Source organism: Leptosomus discolor, chromosome 7 (assembly GCF_034619465.1).
Source record: "Leptosomus discolor isolate bLepDis1 chromosome 7, bLepDis1.hap2, whole genome shotgun sequence".
In the NCBI taxonomy this organism is placed as follows: Eukaryota; Metazoa; Chordata; class Aves; order Leptosomiformes; family Leptosomidae; genus Leptosomus; species Leptosomus discolor.
The window spans coordinates 53749330-53769973 of record NC_141397.1 but is presented as its reverse complement, the minus strand read 5'-3'; the positions used below and the strand labels follow the sequence as shown (position 1 = coordinate 53769973).

Below are 20644 nucleotides of genomic sequence, written 5' to 3'. Positions count from 1 at the left end.
TACTAATTGTATTTTGGAACACGTTAAAGTCTTCCTGTAAATAAAATAAATTCAGAATTGAGCTCATTAATGAACAGAAGGGGATGATGTAAGGTACAAAGGCAAAGGAGGAAAAAGGTTTGGTTTGGTTTGGTTTGTGGGCTTTTTAAAGGAAAAAAAAAATTTGATGAATTTGATCATTTGCCGAGTGTACTCAGTGATTTCTCAGGAGGACAGATGGACAATCTCAGGAGACTGTCTGCATCCTAGGAACTGCAGGGAGCCAAAACCAAAATGATGGCTGATTGCTTAGAAAGTATAAATGGAGGGAACATATGAGGATCTCTGGTTCTTTCACTTATGAGCCAGTGCTGGATTATCCTCTATAATCAGTGCTTTCCCCAGCCCAGTTTCAAATAAATTAAATGTAAATATCTCATTGCTTTCTTTGGGTGATTATTCCAGACTGAAAAGTATACAGCTGCTAAGAGCTATTTGACTTCAGCATTTGCTTGCTTAATTTAATCTCCTTGTTCTGAGTGACACTTGATATATGTGTCCATGCACGTGTGCTCCTACCATGTGGATGCATACCACATCTATACGTACAGAGTACAAGGAGGTTGAAATTCCCCAGTATAAAGCTGTAATAAAAGGACTGACAGACTGAGTCTGTAATATGCCTGACCTGACAATTAAGCAAACTTATTACCGTGTCAGCCTGCCAGATGGATCATCTACTCATGATGTAACGTGTATTGCTTCTGAATGTATTGGATGCAGTTCCTATTTTATGTTTGTTAAGTTGAGAAAGGGAGATGGAAGAGACAGTTTTATTTGAACTAAACCCACTCGTTTCAAGTGTGTTTAATGATAGCAATATGTGACAGATAAAATAAAATCCTAGGCCCTGGTCCATGTTTATTTTAATTTCAAGCAATGGGGAAGGATGGAAGAGATAAAATTATAGGCTAAAAATGTCTCTTGTAAAACAGCAGCTTGAGCCCTGAAGGGGTTTTCCTCACTGCACTCTGCAGGACTCTCAGATAGGTCAGTCAGAGCTTTGCTGTGTAGGAATTTGCGGCTTTGGCCCTGAGAAAGGTCAGGTTGGACTGTCTGGCATCAGCTTTTCTAATTGTTTCCTCTAAGCTTTCTAAAGATAGTGAGGCTGTACTGAAAGAGAGGGGGGGAAAGAAATACTCAATCTGAGGCACATATCACTAACCTGAACTTTCTTTTAACGTAGTCCCACTCTGAACCTGAGAAGGAGGTGAGGAGTTCTCAGAACTGTGTTGTAGATGTGTCCCTGAGACTCCCAGACCTCTCACTTGCTGTTGTGTAACCTTGGCTGAACCATCTTGTGCCTCTGGGCTGCACTTCTCCTTCTGTTAAAATAGGAATAAACCCATTTCTTTCTCTGCTCAGTGTAAGGTGTTTGGGTGAGTGTTCAGTACCTGGTGCAGTGAGGATGCCTATGCATAGGTAATGTGCTATTTGTGACTGGTAGTATTTGCATCTGGACCTCTAGGGCTTTCTTCTCTCCACTCTTCTGTGACTGCAGCATGGGTGGGTTGGGAAAAATTGCTCTCTCCAAGACTTATGTTGAGCACAACTTTGCAAATTTGTGCAGCTGTTTCACACTTTGTGGCTAAGCTGACACAGCCATCACCAAAGCAGGTGTCTCCTTGCCTTTGACATACTTACCAAGGCGCTGTGCTCCATTTTCAAGCTGTTCTCTGCTTGAACAGCTTAAGAGCTCCCTATACGTCCAAACCAGGTCCCTCAATCTGCTCATACACCTCCGAGGAGCTGTAAGCTCATGACTCAAGGAAACGTAAGGGAGATCCTCTTGTTCCGCAAAGATGCTTGAACTGTCTTTGCAAGTGGGAGGTTCCACCCAACAGCTGGGAATTTTTCCTGCAGGCAAGTGCAGTGTGGTATAAGGGAGGCAACAAAGTTTTGTGCTCAGGACTGCCATCTCCCTTGGAGATGCATTGTGTGTGGAGGTACCAGTGCATCCAGCACTAGCTCCATCACATGCTGTTGACTGGCCCTCTATTAATTGGACTTCTCACATGCAGAAGAGACTGCAGTTTCACTCTGTTGGAAGACTGTCCCCTGGGGAATTTTTAATATCGTATTTACCTGACAAGTTTTCTGGAGTATCTTAAATACTGGCTGTCATGGAGACCCAGCTTCAGCTCTGGCTTGGCTCATTTGATGAAAGCATTGATATCCTGTTTCTTAGACTCAGACAAATGCTTTTGTAGTGTTGTAGGACCTTGTAGTCTGCAGCTGAGCTTGGAGGGAAGTCACATCTTGAGTGCACTCAGTCAAGTACGTTTTGTCCCAACTCCTGTCATTATAGTGTTGGTCTACTGCTGAGTTTTTCTAAAGACAGAAGTAGCACAAGTCTTTCTAGAAAAAGAACCTTCCCGGATCAGAAATTGGAATTTATGCTTTGGCTTTTCAGTATCTTTCTATCAAGAGTGAGTATATATAGGCCTGAAATTAAGAACCTAAGATTGTCTGTCCTGTGTCAGATGAATGGTCACTGCAACTCAGTGTCCTTCCCAGTAAATACCAAAGGAAGAAGACAAGACTAGTGCAAATTCATAGCAATACTGCCCTAGAATGTTTCCCTTTATCTAAGAATTTGCTATTCACAGTGACTGGCTTGATAAAAATTGTGTCTTCCATAATACTCAGTCTGGGATTTTTCCAATTCCTCAATCACATCATCCAATTGCTTTATGAATTCATGTAAATCTCTGGAATTTAAAGCGTCCCATGGCAAATGAGTCCCATGGAGGCAGGGCAGACCCACCTTCTTTATGTTCTCCATTTGCCTCCCACTAGGATGGTTTCACGTTGCTTCTTTCTAGCACTGGAAAAGACAGATCATTCATCCTGTTTGTACCACTCAGAGTTTTAGCTGTCTCTTATTAAGGCTCGAGGCTCCTGGTATACTTGGTTGTTTCAGAGGACTTTGAGAAATTTAAGTGCTGTATCCATGTGTTTCTGATCAGGTATTGCTGTCTAACGGCAAACTGGTGAGTTTGGATGCCAAAAAAAAAATGGCAGTGGCTCCCAAACCTGTGTTATTCTCTTTGTTATTTGCGATTGACTTACTTTGAACCAACGGATTAACTGTGGATTTTGTTTGTTAAAGGTGAAGCCTGTGATTTGGCTGCAGGACTTTCTTTTCAGAGTAACTTGCCTAGTGCCCTGTTTTATCAGTTTGGGTTTTTTTCCAGTCATCGCAGGGTTAAACAATTTGTCTAGATTTTGACCTCTTTGACAAGTTTTTTACATGATAGTTTCTGAAAACAGTATCCATGTGCACTCTGATGCTTGCAAACTGATAGGAGAGATACAAGATGACTTATTTGGGAGAGGTCTGATGCAGCCACGGGACTTCAGAACCAAACAGGATCTGCTGTTCGCCCTTTCCTTCCAAATCTCTGACATGTCCCCTGTATTTTCAGGAAGATTTTGAACTATTCTAGCATTAAGTGTCCCATCTGTAAAACAGAGATGGTAATGATAATATATCCCACCTGGCTGACTGACTTCAGAAAGGATTTTCAGATCTTTGGATGAAAATTCTTCTGCAAGCACAAAATATTATGGTTTTGCCAGCTTATGTAAAAAACTGTTTCTAACAGTGAAAAATTGGTATATCAAATACTTCTATTTTCTGTAAGGGAATTCAGCATCAGACTCTTCCAAATGCATTAGGTAATGTTTTGCATTATAGATTGTGTGCTGTTAATTTCATTTCAAGTTCTATGCAGAGAAGAAAATGTTGAGTGTACTTCAGTGATTTATACTATGATTTGATCAGTGTGTTAGTAGTCTGGCAGATCTTAACTTTCAGAAACATCTAAGAGTTTAATAAATTAGAGATGAATAAGATACATACATGAACATGTGTGTTTTTATTGCTAAAGCTAAATTAAAACTTGAGCCCTTTCAGGCTGAAATAACTAGTACTTTTCCAGCTCTTTTTCTGTCTTCCAGAACTTCTCTGCACAACCGGTATGAATCTAATATGCTCTGCATTATTTTGCTGCTTTAACATGGGGACCTGTAGATACAGTGAAAGCTCTGTATAGAAAGTATTGTAAAGTGAGGGAGGGAGCCCAACAAAGCTAATTATACAGACACGCCCACTCTATTACCCTTTAGAGAAATTGAGCCTAACATTCTGCTCTTAAGCTTGTTAAACTATTCTTTTTGGATGCAAGGATCTTATTGAGGGAATGAAATAGCTACACTGTGTAATCAGAATGGGAATTGGAGCAGATCATTATATTTACTCATTTCGTTAGCCATAAAATAGCTACTGAAGTCCCCATTTTAAATCTGCTTAGCAATTGTGCAGCAGGGCAAACTGGGTATTTTAATTAGAAAAGAAAAGAGATTGTGGTATTTTTTTATAAGTAATAAATATATAAACACAGACACATTGTGATCCTGTTTATGTAAATAACCTCTTCGTTGTGGGTGTTCTTGCCTTCTAATTGTTCAGGGTCTGTCTGCTTCCAGCTGCAAAGAAAAGGGGAATAGAAGGTTTTGCACATCTACTTAGGAAAGCACAAAGTCTGGGACTTAAAACCCAGCTGAAGAGATTTAAATTAGCCATTAGGGTAAAACTGCTATAGGAGGGATAAGTAACCCCAGAAAAACTTGGCATGGAGAAATGGTAGGTCCTTGATTACTGGAGAGGCTTCAGGTCAGGTTGTGCAAACATCTGTCAGGAACAGTTTAGGCAGGGTCAGTCCTGCCTTAAGGGAGAGGAGTGGACTGTACAGCCTCCTGAGGTCCTTTTCAACCTGTAAGATTGCTTAAGAAAAGTGGGGCCGTACTACATCATCAGAGGGTTCCCTTTGACCAGCTCCTATTCCCCAAGAGAGCTGAAGTCTCAGGTGTGCTCAGGCAGGGGCAGCGTGTGGTCTGCCCCGGCACGTCGGAGCGCTGCAAGTCCCTGACTGCCTTGCAGTCATTGACTGCCTTTATGCACAGCGAACAGCTGAGGATGCCCTGCTTGCTCTCTAAGAATAATTCAGTGCCCTGTCACTGATCTGTCCATAAAGGCTTGGAAACGAGCCATTACTGAAGGTTTCATTTTCTGGCTTCCTTTGCAATCCGAGGGACTTGCAAATCAGAGCAGATGTTCCAAAGCCAGCGAGCTCTGTAGCCACTGGTTTCTCTTTCAAGATGGTCAGTCTTAGTGTTTCTTAAGTATATAATATGTCTTTAGGAAGCTCAACAGCTGTGAAAATATTTTGTCTTCTTATGTATTTATTTGGTTTTAAGATGACTCGAAATAGTGAAATAAGCTTGGTTGCAGAGAGCAGACTTGGTTTTTTTAAGGCATTAGTTTAGAAGTGGAGTGATGACCTTTGGCAAGTGTGTGTTGAGCTGCTCTACCTTTGTGGGTCACTGAAAACGTCATATTAATGATGACAATAACAAAATCATTCTTGTGATGTTGCCTGTGGATGACAAGGCCTTTGGGCAGCAGGAAGGGGCACAGTAGCGCTTTAGCATTACAGTTGTAAGGGGTGAAATAAGTATTTGGCCTAGTGACTCTTTTTTTTAAAAAAAAAAAAATGGACAAATTCTCCGGCATTTCTCTTTTGGTCCTTGATTTAACTGGTGCCCAGGATTAGGAAACACTTGTAAATGGCCAGAAATCCTACTGTGTTGAGAAGCCATCTCTGGAGAGGCTCAGAGTAGTCCCTCCCAGATGTGCTGTGGGGATCTAAAAGGAGCCACCTCAGGGAAAGAACTGCCAGCACTGGCTGTTGTGCATCTGCCAAGGAAGACATTGGTGCCTGGGGTTGTTACTCTGGCATTATTCCACAGCACTAAATTGTATAAACAGGAGATTGGGCAGGCAAAAACAAAACAAAACAAAAACCAAAACAAACACAAAAGAGCCATTATTAGGGCTATTAGGTATAACTTCATGGCCAAGAGAACAAGCGCCTAACTATGAAGAGGTTAGAAGTGTACTGTAAATTTTAATGGACACCTAATTCTCTTTTTAGTGTGGCTGGGACACCTGCAGTTGGATGAGGCCGTTCTGCATTGCCCTGCATCACTCTAAGTGCCTCAGGGCCCACCTGGCTGGGAGGAGGAGCAAGGTCTAAGGGGAAAAAGGGAAGGCTGCATGGTTCAGTTTTCACTTGATTGTGGCAGCGAAGGTATTTAAAGGCTTTCTCTGAAGCCTACGCACCTGTAGCTCCCATTGAAATTAATAGAACACTTGATATTGATGCCAATTCTCACTTTCTTTCCATCCATCAGTCTTTGCTTAGATCCTTTACCTGCCTCAAGGATGGAGACTGCCCCAGTCCAGTCTCACAAGCACAGTATATGCAGAATAACTGGCCAAGTGACCATCCTGGAGGAGCATTTCTAATGTTGTGTCTCCCCTTTTGATAGATGCCTTTCCCAAGTGAGCAGCTGCCTTGCACCAATGCTGTCCTACAAGCGGGGTCTGGTACTCGGTGTGCAATAAGCTAATCATGCACATAGAGCCGAGATATTTATTTATTTCAGTTCAGCGCAGAAAAGGGTGCTAGGTGGAAATTCTTCAAAGCTGGTACACCTCCTTGTTTCGCCTTGTGGTTTATATACCTTTTACTTCAGTATCCCCCCGCCTTCAATACCTCCCATGTATTATGTGATTGGTTAGTAATTTACAGATGGTTACATAATTATTTAGTTATATTTATTTATTTAACTTACATAATTATTATGCATGCTCAGAGGGTATTTGTTGTTATGGTTATTACTCCAAAACAAAGTATAAACAAAATTAATTAGCTTACCTACTTTCAGGGATGTCCTTCCTCGAAAGCGCTTTTCACTTATGAGTTGTCCTTACCTAAATCACATATGGCAGTGCAAAGTACAGGGTGACCCATCACTGACCTGACAAACTAACCTAACAAGGAAGACCATCTATGTTGCATATTGCGTACAGATCTAATCTTTTTGATATTGGACTACACCAAGGGAAGCAGGGTTTGTGTTTGGAGCACGTCTGCGAATTGCAATTGTTGGACTGGATCAAGCTGTCGCTGTGTCACTTAAATGTTACAGTCTCTCAGGCTGTCATGATGACTTTTAAATTGAAGCAAAGGTGATGGCTTCCTTTTCACATCAACAGTCGTGCCATTTCCAGAACTGTGTGTTCTGGCACTCTGCCGTCTGCCTTTTGGTTTGAGGATTTTTATTCCCCCGACTGCCTTTCATGGGGTTCTTCGTGGCTCACCTGCCTGACTGCCATGAGGGCACGGTTAGATCAGGACACACAACTCTGTGCTTTCAGTCAGTCAGGTGTTTCCAGCCAAGAGCGTAACTTTTCATAGTAATTTGGTGTCGTTTGCATAGGATTCTCTCCCTTCCAGGGAAAAGTGTACTCCTGTAATCTGATACAAAAGGGCTCCTAAAGGAACTATTTAACTATTTCTCTAGAAGTATGTAATAAATTTCCCAGGAGGACTAGTGCTCTTTTGTGTGGTGGAGGAGTGAGAAAGTATTTAGTGAGATTTCCCAAGAGATGAGCCTGAATGCATCTATTCTATAGACAAATCTGCTATTATTGCTTATTGCAGGGACATGGAACAGTGCACAGAAGTAGCTCTGGCTTTGCTGATGTTCTGCCACTTCAGAAGGGTCTTTCTCTTCTGCCAGAGCTGATCTCACTAATGCTTGTTTTGGGTCCAAACACTTGGTACCTCTGCTCAGTGAAAAAGTGCTGGGTTGGCTTGCTGAGATGGTTTCCTGTAGGTGGAATGAGCTGCCCTCACGCAATCCCACCACCAACACACACAGAGCTTTGATCCGTGAAAAGAAGGCAAGGGCACAGCCATTTCTGTACATGTCCAGTTGTAAATGTTGGGAAGTTACTGTGGATTTTTTCCAAAGGCTGCATGAGCTGTGTTTTGGCACTTGCAAAGCAACAAGATTGGTGCATGTGTTTATGTGACAGGCGATGGAGAATTCATTACACTCCAGGTGAATGCATCAAAAATTATTGGTCTTATGCTAATCCCTTAAGATCCTGCCTGGACTGGAGCAATACCCACCAGGAGCCTGATGAGCCCAAGGTTACAGTACACACTTCTGCTCCTGATCAGGTTGTAGCCTTTGGTGTTTTCAGATGATGCATTGGTGGGTGAGGAGGTGGTGACTTGCAATAAGGGCAGGTGAAATACCTGAGCTGCTCTGGCAGCCGAGCACTTAAGTGCTGGTGTTTAAGCTCATAGTTGCTGAGATTTTGGGTAGGAGGAAAGGAAAATCAAATCTGGAAAGCTATGAGAAATTTGGTCTTTGGCATCTGAATAGGAAAATGTGTGGCATTCAGCATCCGCAGGGAGCTTTGTGCTCAATTGGGCAAGAGCTAGAGGAGCTGAAGAGTACGATCGTCTGTCCATTTTAAGGCAGGGATATCACTGCCTTTTAGCCTGTTGAGGCTAGTGCTTTGCAAGGGATGTCCTTCCCCAGGCTAGGCTGGGAGGTGAGTAGACTGCTGATTTTGCAGAGCTGTCTGAACTCAGGAAAGCGCAGACCCCCATTCCAGCCCTCCCCGCAAAGGACCAGGTCACCTCCACTTCTGGGTTGGTGACGTTGCAGTTGAGTTTCTCCCTGGCCTATGGGCTGCCCGCTTTCAGGTCACCTCCAGTTTTGGCTAAGCAGGAGATGATGTTGAAATGCCCCCCTCCTGGCAGGGGTGGACAGTGACTAAACTCACTGTTGTAGTCAGCTCTTGGCCCAGGCGCTCCATTGGTATAATTAATGTTGCATGGGGGTGAGCAACTACTTCTCTGAAGCCCTTTGCAGACTCTTTGGAGTCTGCCCGTGCAGCATTTCTGTCTGTGTCCCCCTCTCCCATTCAGGGTTGGTGGAATGACTAAGTAATGCTGACGGCATTAGTTGTTGGCCTGTATTAATTATTTCCACGGGTTCTATTTACTTGCGTGTTCCCTATGGGAATGCTGTGCATACAGATCACAGCAGCACTTAATTTTATTGCAGTAAGCAGCTGAGGTTGGGGAAGGGGAGGGGGAAGAGGAGAGAAAGGGTCGTGTATGCGTCAGCCCTGTCAGACTTTTCCTTCTGTTTCATTTGTGCTGAGGTTTTTATTATCATTAAGCCGATTGTATCTGTGGCACAAAGGGCTGAGTTACCTCGGTAACCACACTAGCTGGGATGGTAATCCATTTATAGCATCACTGCTCAGGTCTGATTAAATTAGCATGCTGATGACGTAAATGCTTGGCTGGGTGATGCTGACGAGGCTGCTCCTAATAGGAACTCTCGCCCTTACATTTATTCTCATTTATTTCATGAGACCCCTGCAGGAAATGTACAGAAATAAGGCTACAGATGATTGACTCTTGTTTTCAGAACAACTTGTGCTGCTAGCAACAGACAGCACTTTATCTGAATGCAGACGGCAGCCTGCACATTTCGCCTTGTTTCCTCCCGCTGCAGAATTCCCCACGCAGCCCTGCCGAAGCAGAGCCCCGCTCTCGAGCCCTGCTTGCCATCTGCCACAGCAGCAGCGGGAGCAGCTCCTCTGTCTGATGGTTTATTTCCAGACACCGCTACAAAAGAAATAAAAAGGGTAATAATAAAAGAAAAGGAACACCCTGGTTCTTTACTCCCTCTTGTGAGTTTCCTGCAAACACAGACATCCTTTTACTCATTCGAAACAAGCCAGTTATTTATGTCTGAATTTTCATCGTCGAACAATAACGTTCAGTGCTAGCATTTAATACCATGTGGATCAAATGCTTTCAGCATCTTCTGTCCAGCCCCCTTGAGGGAAAACACTGACAACTGCATGATCACATAGCTATGCCTGTTGTTTGATGAAGTGGTGAGAACAAGAGGACTGAGAGTTGCTGAAACTCCTGGCTTCCCTTCCCAGCCCTGCCTCTGATTTACTGGATAAGCAGTCTTTGGGGCAAGCAGCTTCCTAGCAGGCCATTTTAGGCTCCCAGGACTTCAGTGTTTCATCTGTGAAAAGGGAATTAAAAAGGATGCTTTATTTATTTTTTTTTTTCCTTTTTGCAAGAGGCATGGGAGAGGTTATGTGTGTTTAGGTTCCAAAAATATTTGGAGATCCTCAGGTGGAAACTCTGAGTTCTGAGCAATTTACCATTTTAATTGTCAGATTTGATTTATCCAGTCAGCATAGAAGGATTTAAAAGGAATTTTTGAACAAAAGCAGTTTCAGGATGGAGGACTAAAAATGCAATAAATTTTAAGTAGCAATAAATAGTTTGGCGTTTGCCCTGGAGTGTGAGCAGATGTGGCTGCACAGAAACCACTGGAGCTACACCTGCTTTGAGTCGGATTTGGACATGGAAATTTGTTGTTTGTGAAATAAAGAGCATGGTTTTGAGACATGAACGTGAATGGGCTATGCTGTCATTTTCTAGGCCTGCGTATTCTCATCTAGAGCTTACAGGGCTTTTCGTTGGGAACGCTGGGGAAAAGGGATGGTGTTTGAGTGCGTGGGAGCCCTCTTACCATGCCTCTCACAGCTCTGGTCACTCTCTTCGGGAAGTATCCAGCACTCAGAGGACCCGGCCCAAAATCCCAAGCCGTTGCTCTGTAAAGACGAGGGGCGCTGAATTTGTGAGTGTCAGTGCTTCACCCACGTGGCAGCCACCTGAGCCGGAACATCTGGACACTGCTTCATTTGCTCAGTGCTCCCTACACAGCGATGGGGAGCAGTCAGGATGGGGATGCTCCTGCCCGCTCCTTGGTCTGTACGGGACGCGTGTGTGCTCCAGCCATGACCCTGCCGTGCTGAGGCGCCAGCTCTGCTCACCAGCCTCCTGCCAGAGCAGGTGCATTTTATTAATGAAGGTATTTTGAAGGGTTTGATTCTACCTCTGTCTCAGTTCAAAGCATCCTTCCTTCAAGAAATCTTGCATCTCATGGCCAGAGATGCCTTACCCTAGGGCTTTCCTTTAACTTTAAACTTTAATGGCTAATACCATTAATTTACAATTTCCAGCATAAAAAATGTAAAAGCCACCAGCAGCAGTGTGTTCAGGAGGGGCTGTGGTACTCCTTGGCCAGACTCTGCTTCCTTCAGAGGTGATGGACACGAGCAGTGTTTTGCTGCTTTATTTATTAGATAATTTTGAGCTCCTGGTAGAGTGAGCTGCCTCCAAGGGACATGGACTCATGGTGACCCACTCAGAGGTGATGGGAAGCTCTTAGCAGAAATGTCCCTTCAATCAACAAGGGGGACTCCAGACTGTATGGGGCTTGGGAAGTCACCCCCTTCCCCCTCAGATCCATGACATCTCGGCTTAATAAGTAAATAATTAGCCCTATCTTAATTACTACCCTTTGTTTACTTAACCTGCATGCTGGGGCTGACAAGAGTGTATGGAAGGCAAGTGGCTCCTCCTTGCAGCATTCACAATCACAAGCTAACTGGCAATATTTTGGCGTCAAGACCATGCCTATTCATTTCAGGGGCATCGTAAAAGCCTAGCTGAGGTCTGAGCACCTCCTTTTCAGCTTTTTTCTTTATTTTTTCAAATATTTGTCCAAAATAAGAGTAATATTTTGGTCTGAAGGGTCTGCCACTGGCTTGGTTTGCTGAAGCAGAAGTTACTCTGGCTCTAACAAGCTCAAGTCAGACGACGACCACAGTGCAGGAGGGAAAGTCCCACTGAAATTCCCCTCCATTCCCCACAGGTTTCTGTGATTTTTGGCATGAGTGCGTTGCCTTAGAGTGCCTGGAAATTTTCAGTATAGGTGAGCAAAATTTCAACTCATTTGTCTACCAAATTAGAGCAAGGCAGGGGATGAACAGTAATAAAATTCCTCTTTGTTGAAACAGACCCGTTCTTGCTCATTTGGAGAAAAAGAAAAGCCTCTCGTCTTTACATGTGTTTTGATTTTGATGCTGCTTGAGCCTGATCCCTCTCCTCAATGAAGTCCATGGGATACTTGAATTTTATTCCAGTGGGAGGGGAATCTGTTGGCAGATTAACACTATGGGGATTTCTTTTAAATTTTTGGGGGGGGCCGAGCAATAGTTGGTTTTTTTAACCATTTTTATTGTTCTGAAGGAAAGTTTGCTGCTTATTATCTCGCAAGCTTTTATCTGGTGCTGAGTCATGGAAATGAGAGCATGTGTAGGCGTCTTAGCATAAGAGAGAGTAGTTCTGTCATTTACATTTACAGACAGTTATGCTTTCCAGAAAACTTTTTTTTTTTGTGGGTTGCAAAAGTGATTAATCTGCTGCTGAAACTGTCAGAGGGTTTCTGTTTAAGAATTTTTTGAAAGAGAGAAAAATCTGTTTCTACTTATAGGAAATAAGGTAGAAATTGAAATTAAAAAAAATCATACTGAAAGAACAGACAAGAAAATGTTCGCTTTCCTAATGATATTTTTCCTTTTTCTTTTTAAGTATCTGTCTATCTGTCTCTCATGGAAAAGTTATGTGGACTTTGATAGATACAAAACTAAATATAGTAGAATTATGACTGAGTTCAGCATTATCAATTCCAGCTGTTAAAAATATCATGGGATCAGTTTAAAATCATTCGTATTTTCTTTTTAAAAAAGCCTTACTTCAGTTTTTTCTTAGTTTTCCATGAGGCTGTTTAGCTTTATCATGTTTCAAGCTTTTTATGCAATCTTGAAAACTACTTTTTTAATGAAATCCAAAATCCTTAATTAAATATTTCTCTGCAGTAGTATTAGTAGGATAAACTTCCCCCCCTTCCCTCCCCCCTTTCCCCCCCTTTCCCCCCCTTTCCCCCCCTTTCCCCCCCTTTCCCCCCCTTTCCCCTCCTTTCCCCCCCTTTCCCCCCCTTTCCCCCCCTTTCCCCCCCTTTCCCCCCTTTCCCCCCTTTCCCCCCCTTCCCCCCTTCCCCCCCCTTTCCCCCCCCTTTCCCCACCTTTCCCCCCCCTTTCCCCCCCTTCCCCCCCCTTCCCCCCCCCTTTCCCCCCCTTTCCCCTCCTTTCCCCCTCCTTTCCCCCTCCTTTCCCCCCCCTTCCCCCCTCTTCCCCCCCCCCTTTTCCCCGTTAAAGTTGCTCATAGGTTTTCCTTTTATTATTACAAAAAGAATTAATTACAACTGAGGCAAAACCTTTCCTCCTTAGGATATATTCTCAGTTGGGAAAGCTGTAGCATTGTTGGAAGGTTAAAGAGATTTTACTGGTTTCAACTAAATTTGTATAGACTATGGAAATTCACAGCACGATCTGCTGTGATTTTTGACTGTTGTACCTGTTCCTAAGGACAAACAGGACATGAAATACTTAGCCTGGAAATTCAGAGTTTTTTCTAACAAGCTAGGTAGCGATGTTTTCAAATGATCTTTTGGCAAAGTGGGGTTACAAAAACTTGAGCTGATTTCAGCATAGTTTTTCCCTTTCTGAAGAGTATGATATGCTGCATCTGCCCAGCAAAAACTTTATTTTTTGAGGCGGGGGTTCCAGTGTAGCTCATACTGTGTAGTTAGTTAGAGGCAAGGTAGCTAAAGCGGGATGCCGTGCTGCAAGCTGTAGTTGTCACAAGTAGCCTGGGACAGAGAGGATGAGTACCCATCATCTCATCTCCCATCAAGGAGAGCGCTCAGGGCAGAGGGGATGTCTTCTCCATGTCCAGCCTAGCTGAAGCTTTGAGCCCAACACCTAATGCCAATCTGCTTGCTTGCTTTGGCTAGAAGGTTTTGTTTTGGCATCTCCCTTGTCCCTTCTCTGGTTAAAGTGTCTGCTGTCCTCGTCCCCCATTTCTTACAGCTGCCCTTTCCTCCTCCCCAACCATAGCAGCTTCACCTATGGTCCTGTGGTCTTCAGCAGAAAGTTATTTGTGCCATAGGTATATTTGTAAGAGGAATATTGATTTTTCATCACGTGGCCCATGAGGCTTTGGAAATCAAGTATTTTCTTGTTAGTATGGCTTATCTTTAGCTTTTAGGAAAAGGTGAGCTTTGGGCCCCGTGAGATTTCCTGTTCGGGGTCAATGGGCTCTGCATTTAGATCTTTTCACTGGAAAGCCACACGCTGCAGCTGGACTTCTAAATTAAAGGGGGGAGGGAATTAACCTGGCTTAACCCAAGTTTTGACAATTCCGTTGAGAGGCCAGTGACTCATTTAGAGAATTCAGCGAGTCCACAAGGGCTAGAATGATGCTTCTGAAAGCTTATAGAATGTCATTGCTTTGTGTTTTAACAATTGAGTCCTGCAGTGAATTCTTGTGGGTTGTTATGGAAAAGAGATTTATTGATGACTTGTGATGCCAGGATGCTTGCTCCGTGCATAATTTTTTTTTCTTAAAATACAAATACGTCATGAACCGCAAAACAAAACAAAACAAGAAGATGCATTGCAAGCTAGAAATGAAATACGATTTAGTGCCACCATAAATTCAGACCCAGACCTGAATTATCCCCACGCCCCTCGAGTTCGGGTCTGGAGCTTAATTTGACCTGTGATAAACAAGAACGAAAGCCATGAAACTCTCGTTTGGATCCAAAATTCCTTGCAGTTTTTGGGCGTCCACTGCTGAGTTTTGGAGAGCGTTGAGCCCTTATTAGAACATTGTTGAAGCCAAGCTGCTCAGAAGGCCTAAATTAATACTCCCTAGTCTCAAAGTGTTTAGCATTTAGCACTCCTGCCCCAGGGCTAGAAAGTCACTGTTTCAAATTCTGAAGTTAAAAATGTCAAAATCAGTTAGGCTATAAGTCCCAGGAGCCATCAGTATGCATTTATACATCCACCACAAGGAAAGAAGTGAGGAGAGGGGGAGGATATATCTGTTTGTTTTCAATTAGCACACTTGTTTTTAATTCCTAATACAAAAGTGTTTGTGGACGGGTGCACAGGTCAGGGTGCACAGCTGGCCTGAGAGCTGGGCTGGTCGATGCTGCTGCCATTACGTGCTGAGCTGTGTGCTTGGAGGTGCGGAGGTTTAGTCCAACACAGGCTATGTTTAGCCTCGATTATAGATTCCATTTGCTTTCATTCAGGTTGCAGCAATATGAATTGCCAAGATCTCCTTACATGATGAGTTTTAAGCAAAGCTAGACCATTATTATCTGGCGGACGTTAGATCCATAGAATTCGTTACAGTTTGCATAGAAACCTCTGCTGTGTTCCCAGTGAGAAGAAAAACCCTCCAAATTCCGAGGCAGTAGTAGGCCAAATCCGCATCTGCAATAGCCAGTGTATTTGGAGTAAATTTGCTGGAGTCAACAGACATGCTTAAGCTGGCACCAATGTCGCTGAGATCAGAATCTGGCTTGATATAAGGCACTTTTTAAAAAATTAACTCAGGCAGGAAGAGATACTGAAGAATATTCTGGTATTCAGCTGTGACTATGATAACCTTAACCCAGTCAGGAGCCATGGAGCAAATGTCTTGGGATGTTATTTTGGTCTACAGTGTAAGCGAGGAAAATTATAAATCATAATGTAATCGGGCTTATTAGGTCATTATTGATGAAGTTTAGCAACCTTTTTTTCCCCCCTAAAACTGCTGAGCTGAGAGAAGTGTAGCATAGGAGAAAGCCTGGTATTGAACTAGTATGTGGAACTAAGCCGCATCAGAAAAGTTGACATTTTTGGACTAAGTGTATATCCTATTCAGCAGTAAAAGTTGTTAAAAACACAGCTCTTGCATTCTGGTTAAGAATGAAGAGAAGATCTTTTTGTTCTTTGAGTTTTTTGAGGTTTTACTATTAAAACTTACAATGGCTATTTGTGGTTTTGTTTCCTCAAGGCATATTTAGGAAAACTGGATTAATTTATAATGCCATCTGCAACAGAACTAAGTCTGGTGAGGCAATGGATTTGACATTACTTTACACAGGCTTTTTGGAGTGATACTGTTATGATTCTGAATTTTTATCTATATTTTTAATGTGTCTTTTGAGTAAACAATTTATTAAACATACATTTAATGTAATTATATGTTCTCTATGAAGAGATGAAAATAGTGAGGAAACAGTGATTATTCTGTGTTAACACCTTAATTTAAAAATATTCTATCTTTCTGTATTGTTTTATGCTCTAGTATTTCTGTGGTACAGATAACATTTTTTCTCATGCTATAAGTTAATACTCTCTCTTTTGCTTTCCTGATTTGTTACAGTACTGCCCTGGTGTTTTGACTAGGCATGTTGCAGTGGGTAAATTCTGTGTATCTTGATGTATGCATTTATATACCTACAGAATAATTTAAAAAGCAACAGCAGGTGAATGAGAACCTTTCCAATCAGATAGATTTCTCAACATTGTACTTGGAGTCTGCGATATTGTGGAAAGACTAAGGTATTTCAGGCAGCGGTGATAACCCAGGCAGACGGTAAATGAGGGAATGTTCCACTCCACTTCCCAGAAGGAGCCATCTGGGAAAACAGTTAAATTTGACCTGTTGTTGAAGCTCATCAGCATTTTGGAAAGGTGTACATTGGACCTAATAGAAGAATAACCTCTGTCACATCTGCCTGTCTTTTATGGAATTTTTTGGTTGAGCTATTATTTTCTTGGTGAAGCTGTATAGTTTTTCTCTGCTGCTAACCACTCAAGTTACTAACTTGAATCATTTTTTAGCCCACTAAAAACATTGGCAGATGATGGTGGGTTCTGGACCTCAAGTGAACCGTAAGAAAGCAGATGTTGTATGAACACGGAATTGTTCGCTGATGCTTCTGCTCTTCTGTACTACTATTTACGCAGGCTTTAAAATGTGGGGAAGAGAAGAATAAAACCACATGGTTTTCACAGGAAACAGAGACAATACTAACATTCGAAAATGTTTATGCCCTGTGGTAGAATAATTTTAAAAATCTGGTTTAATACAGTTTTGGAATTTGAAAAGATAAATAGATTATAAATGCAAGCAATACAACAAATAAATGATATCATAAACAAATAACAAGTAATACAAAGTAAACTAAGTAGGTCTGAGTGTATATGTATTTCTTATTATTTTATGTGTGCATATGCACACTCTTTTAATGTTCCCTAGAATTAATAAAGGAAGAAAGCTTGCACGCTCTATAAACACTCTAAAATTCCTTTGCAATTTAGTAGGAAATTAGAAGATTTTCTAGAGGTTTTGGACTGTTCTTTAAGTCTATTGTTCAACACACAGTAGAAAATGATAACTTTTCCATATAAGTTGTGGAAGACTTCTCCAGCAGACTTCATGAATACATGTATTCTGTCCTGCACTTCCCTTCCTCTCACTCACACATCTTCCGGTATACCTTTTTAATCCATTTTTTATAATCATGATACGCATCCATGGATAGCAGCATAATCTGTATAACCCTCTGACCTGCTCATATTTATCGTGTACATGAGCTTCTTTGCCATTACAAATAGCAAGTTATAGAAGGAAGAAAAAAACGTTTTAAAGTCTGTGGATGGTGCAATTATGATACTTAAAGCTTCACTAGCTTAGTAATAGCAAAAGTCATAAAAATATTTCACTTACCCAAAGTTCTTATTTATAGGGAGGTGGGGGCTTTCCAATTGTCAGGCAGCGCAACATTTTGCCTAAATTAAGCAAGGAGATCTTTCAGCCCTTTAGAAGCGCCTAATTTGCTGAATGGAAATACTTTGGACATTCCTGCATTGCTAAGCCTTAGAGAAGGTGCTCCTTAAGGAGCTCAGTTTCACTGCTGCATGCACATAGTGACTTGTGTTCACATGGTACCGCTCTACCCTTTTTGTGGTCTTCTGTTCCAGGATTGTATTCAGTAGTTCTGCATTTTGATTGAACCAAAGAGCTATGGTGCACAGCTCCTTATGTAATTTATTGCTGAGTCAATGTGCCACCGATTCAGCCACTACAGGGGGCTGCAGTTGCATGTTCCTGAGGTCCAGATTGGTGATATGAGTGGGAAATTACAGAAATATCCCAAGACGATTTCAGAAAACATTTAACTTCTTGTGACTAGCGTCTTCTGTAGCTTTTTGACAAAGATACTTCTTATGCTGATATCCGGTGTTCTTGTAGATGAAGTTGCTACTGCATTTGAACTGGTCAAGTGGAATTGCTTAAACAGGAGAGTTTTCATCATAAGTAGCTCTTCCAATGAACTAAGCTAAAATTATGACCCTTGACTGTCCACCAGAGCTAGACATCTTTTAGTCAATTGTTTGCACATCTTTTAAAACTCGTCTCTCGCATAGTCCTTCTGATAAATACCAGATGATTTAAGTTAGCAAATGTAATGCCCATCTACAGGAAGGGCTGGGAGGAAGATCCAGGGAACTACAGGCCTGTCAGTATGTCCTCGATGCCAGGGAAGATCATCTTGAGTGCCATCAAGCAACACATACAGGACAACCAGGTGATCAGGCCTGGTCACCATGGGTTTATGAAAGGCAGGTCCTGCTTGACTAACCTGATCTCCTTCTGTGACATGGTGACCCGCTTAGTGGATGAAGGAAAGGCTCTGGATATTGTCCACCTGACACTGTTTCCCACAGCATTCTCCCGGAGAAACTGGCTGCTCGTGGCTTAAATGGGAGTACTCTTCACTGAGTAAAAAACTGGCTGGATGGCCAGGCCCAAAGAGTTGTGGTGAAAGGGGTTCAATCTAGTTGGTGGCTGTTCCACAGGGCTCAGTATTGGGGCCAGTTCTGTTTATCTTCGTCAGTGATCTGGATGAGAGGGTTGAGTGCACCCTCTGTAAGTTTGCAGACAATGCCAAGTTGGGTGGAAGTGTTGATTTGCTTGAGGGTAGAAAGGCTTTTCAGAGGGATCTGGACAGGCTGGATCGATGGGCCAAGGCCAACTGAATGAGGTTCAACAAGGCCAAGTGCCGAGTCCTGCACTTGGATCACAACAACCCCTTGCAGTGCTACAGGCTTGGGGACGAGTGGCTGGAAAGCTGCCCAGTAGAAAAGGACCTGGGGGTGTTAGTGGACAGCCAGCTAAATATGAGCTGGCAGCGGGCCCAGGCAGCCCAGAAGGCCAACAGGATCCTGACCTGTATCAGAAATAGCGTGGCCAGCAGGAGTAGGGAGGTGATCGTGCCCCTGTGCCTAGCACTGATGAGGCTGCACCTTGAATACTGTGTGCAGGTTTGGGCCCCTCACTGCAAGAAGGACATTGAGGTGCTGGAGCGTGTCCAGAGAAAGGCAACGAAGCTGGTGAAGAGCCTAGAGCACAGGCCTCATGAGGAGCGGTTGAGGGAACTGGGGTTGTTTAGTCTGGCGAAGAGGAGGCTGAGGGGAGACCTTACTGCTCTCTGCAGCTACCTGAAAGGAGGCTGTAGCGAGGTGGGGGTCGGTCTCTTCTCTTAAGTAACAAGTCATAGGACAAGAGGAAATTCCCTCAAATCATGCCAGCGGAGGTTTAGGTTGGATATTAGGAAGAATTTCTTTACTGAGAGTGTTGTCAAGCGTTGGAACAGGCTGCCCAGGGAAGAGGTGGAGTCACCATCCCTGGAAGTATTTAAAAGATGCGTAGATGAGGAGCTTAGTGACATGGACTAGTGGTGGACTTGGCAGTGCTAGGCTAACAGTTGGACTCAATGTTCTTAAAGACCTTTTCCAACCTAAATGATTTTATGATTCTATGATCACTCATTAGAAAGGAAAAAACTAAAAACCCTCACAGTAGTCATCATAGTGGTAGTATTGGGGTAAACAAATAAAAAAGTAAGTATGAAACTGAGGAGGAAAAGCAAAGCTCTTCCCTGGCATAACACTGTTGTGTTTTGGAGACCAAACTTTTCAGATGTGCTCAGGCTCTTTGGAATTAATGGAGTGTTGGAAAGTGGAAACCCAGATTGCCGAAAACACTTGACACCTGTACTGAAAGCTGAACCAAGGTGTGCATCTATAACTGCACAGGTCAGTTGTGAGAGGCTGTTTTCCATGCTACAATACTGGCGGTCAACTTGTTACCACCTTTTCTTTTGTGCACTCTCTTCTCCCTTTTGTTTCAAGCTGGACTGTCACAAGGAGTACAAAAGAGGTCACGAACAGAAACATTAACAACTATGTTGACTCCTTTTCCACCCATGGTAGCAGCTGAAAAACAGATCAAAGCTCAGAAGCAATTGTGTTCTTGTAACACTTTATGGCATCTGTAAGGTATTCTCTTAATTTGAGAACCAGAGATGAACCCTTTACTAGATTTCTCCTCTTCTTTTGGTATAAAGCCTAGGAGCAATCCATTCAAATACCATTCACCTAGCTTCTGATAATCAAGCCAACAAGCTGAAACCTGTTTAAACACATCTGGGAAGTATAAGCGTGGCTGCTGATCCATGCACAGCCCATGCCTCCATGACATTCGTTTGTCAGCTGTAAACTAGAAATGAGAGAATGATGAAACTGTAAAGAAAAGCTTCATCTGATTAGAAATGTGTTTTGGCTGAGGCTTTTAAGGTTTTGGACCAGACTTCAAAATTTGGGGTTGGATTCTAAGGGCATTTTGACACCTAAAGAAATCTGTGTTAGCAACTGAGCTGTGTGCACCACATAGCAGCAGTCAAGGGGGACTGATGTGCCCTCAGTGTGCTTGGCCTACTATCTGTATGTTATAAAGAAGGCCAGAAATCCTGTATATTGAAAATGCATCAGGTATGCTGAATGGGAGCAGTGCATCTGCTCAGGATCTCTGGACGTTCA

At 42.8% G+C, this 20644-nt stretch overlaps 1 protein-coding gene across 4 annotated transcripts in view; it reads left to right on the top strand.

Moving 5' to 3' along the window:
- LPP (LIM domain containing preferred translocation partner in lipoma) overlaps positions 1–20644 on the top strand; it is a 208259-nt gene that overhangs the window by 62722 nt on the left and 124893 nt on the right. For 2 of the 4 annotated variants that reach the window (XM_086468078.1, XM_086468076.1), the window contains exon 4: positions 2313–2320. The exons of the other annotated variants lie outside the window; for them this stretch is intronic. In XM_086468078.1, the coding sequence (XP_086324204.1) occupies positions 2313–2320 (8 nt within the window). The remainder of the gene's footprint in view (positions 1–2312; positions 2321–20644) is intronic. 4 annotated transcript variants of the gene reach the window in all.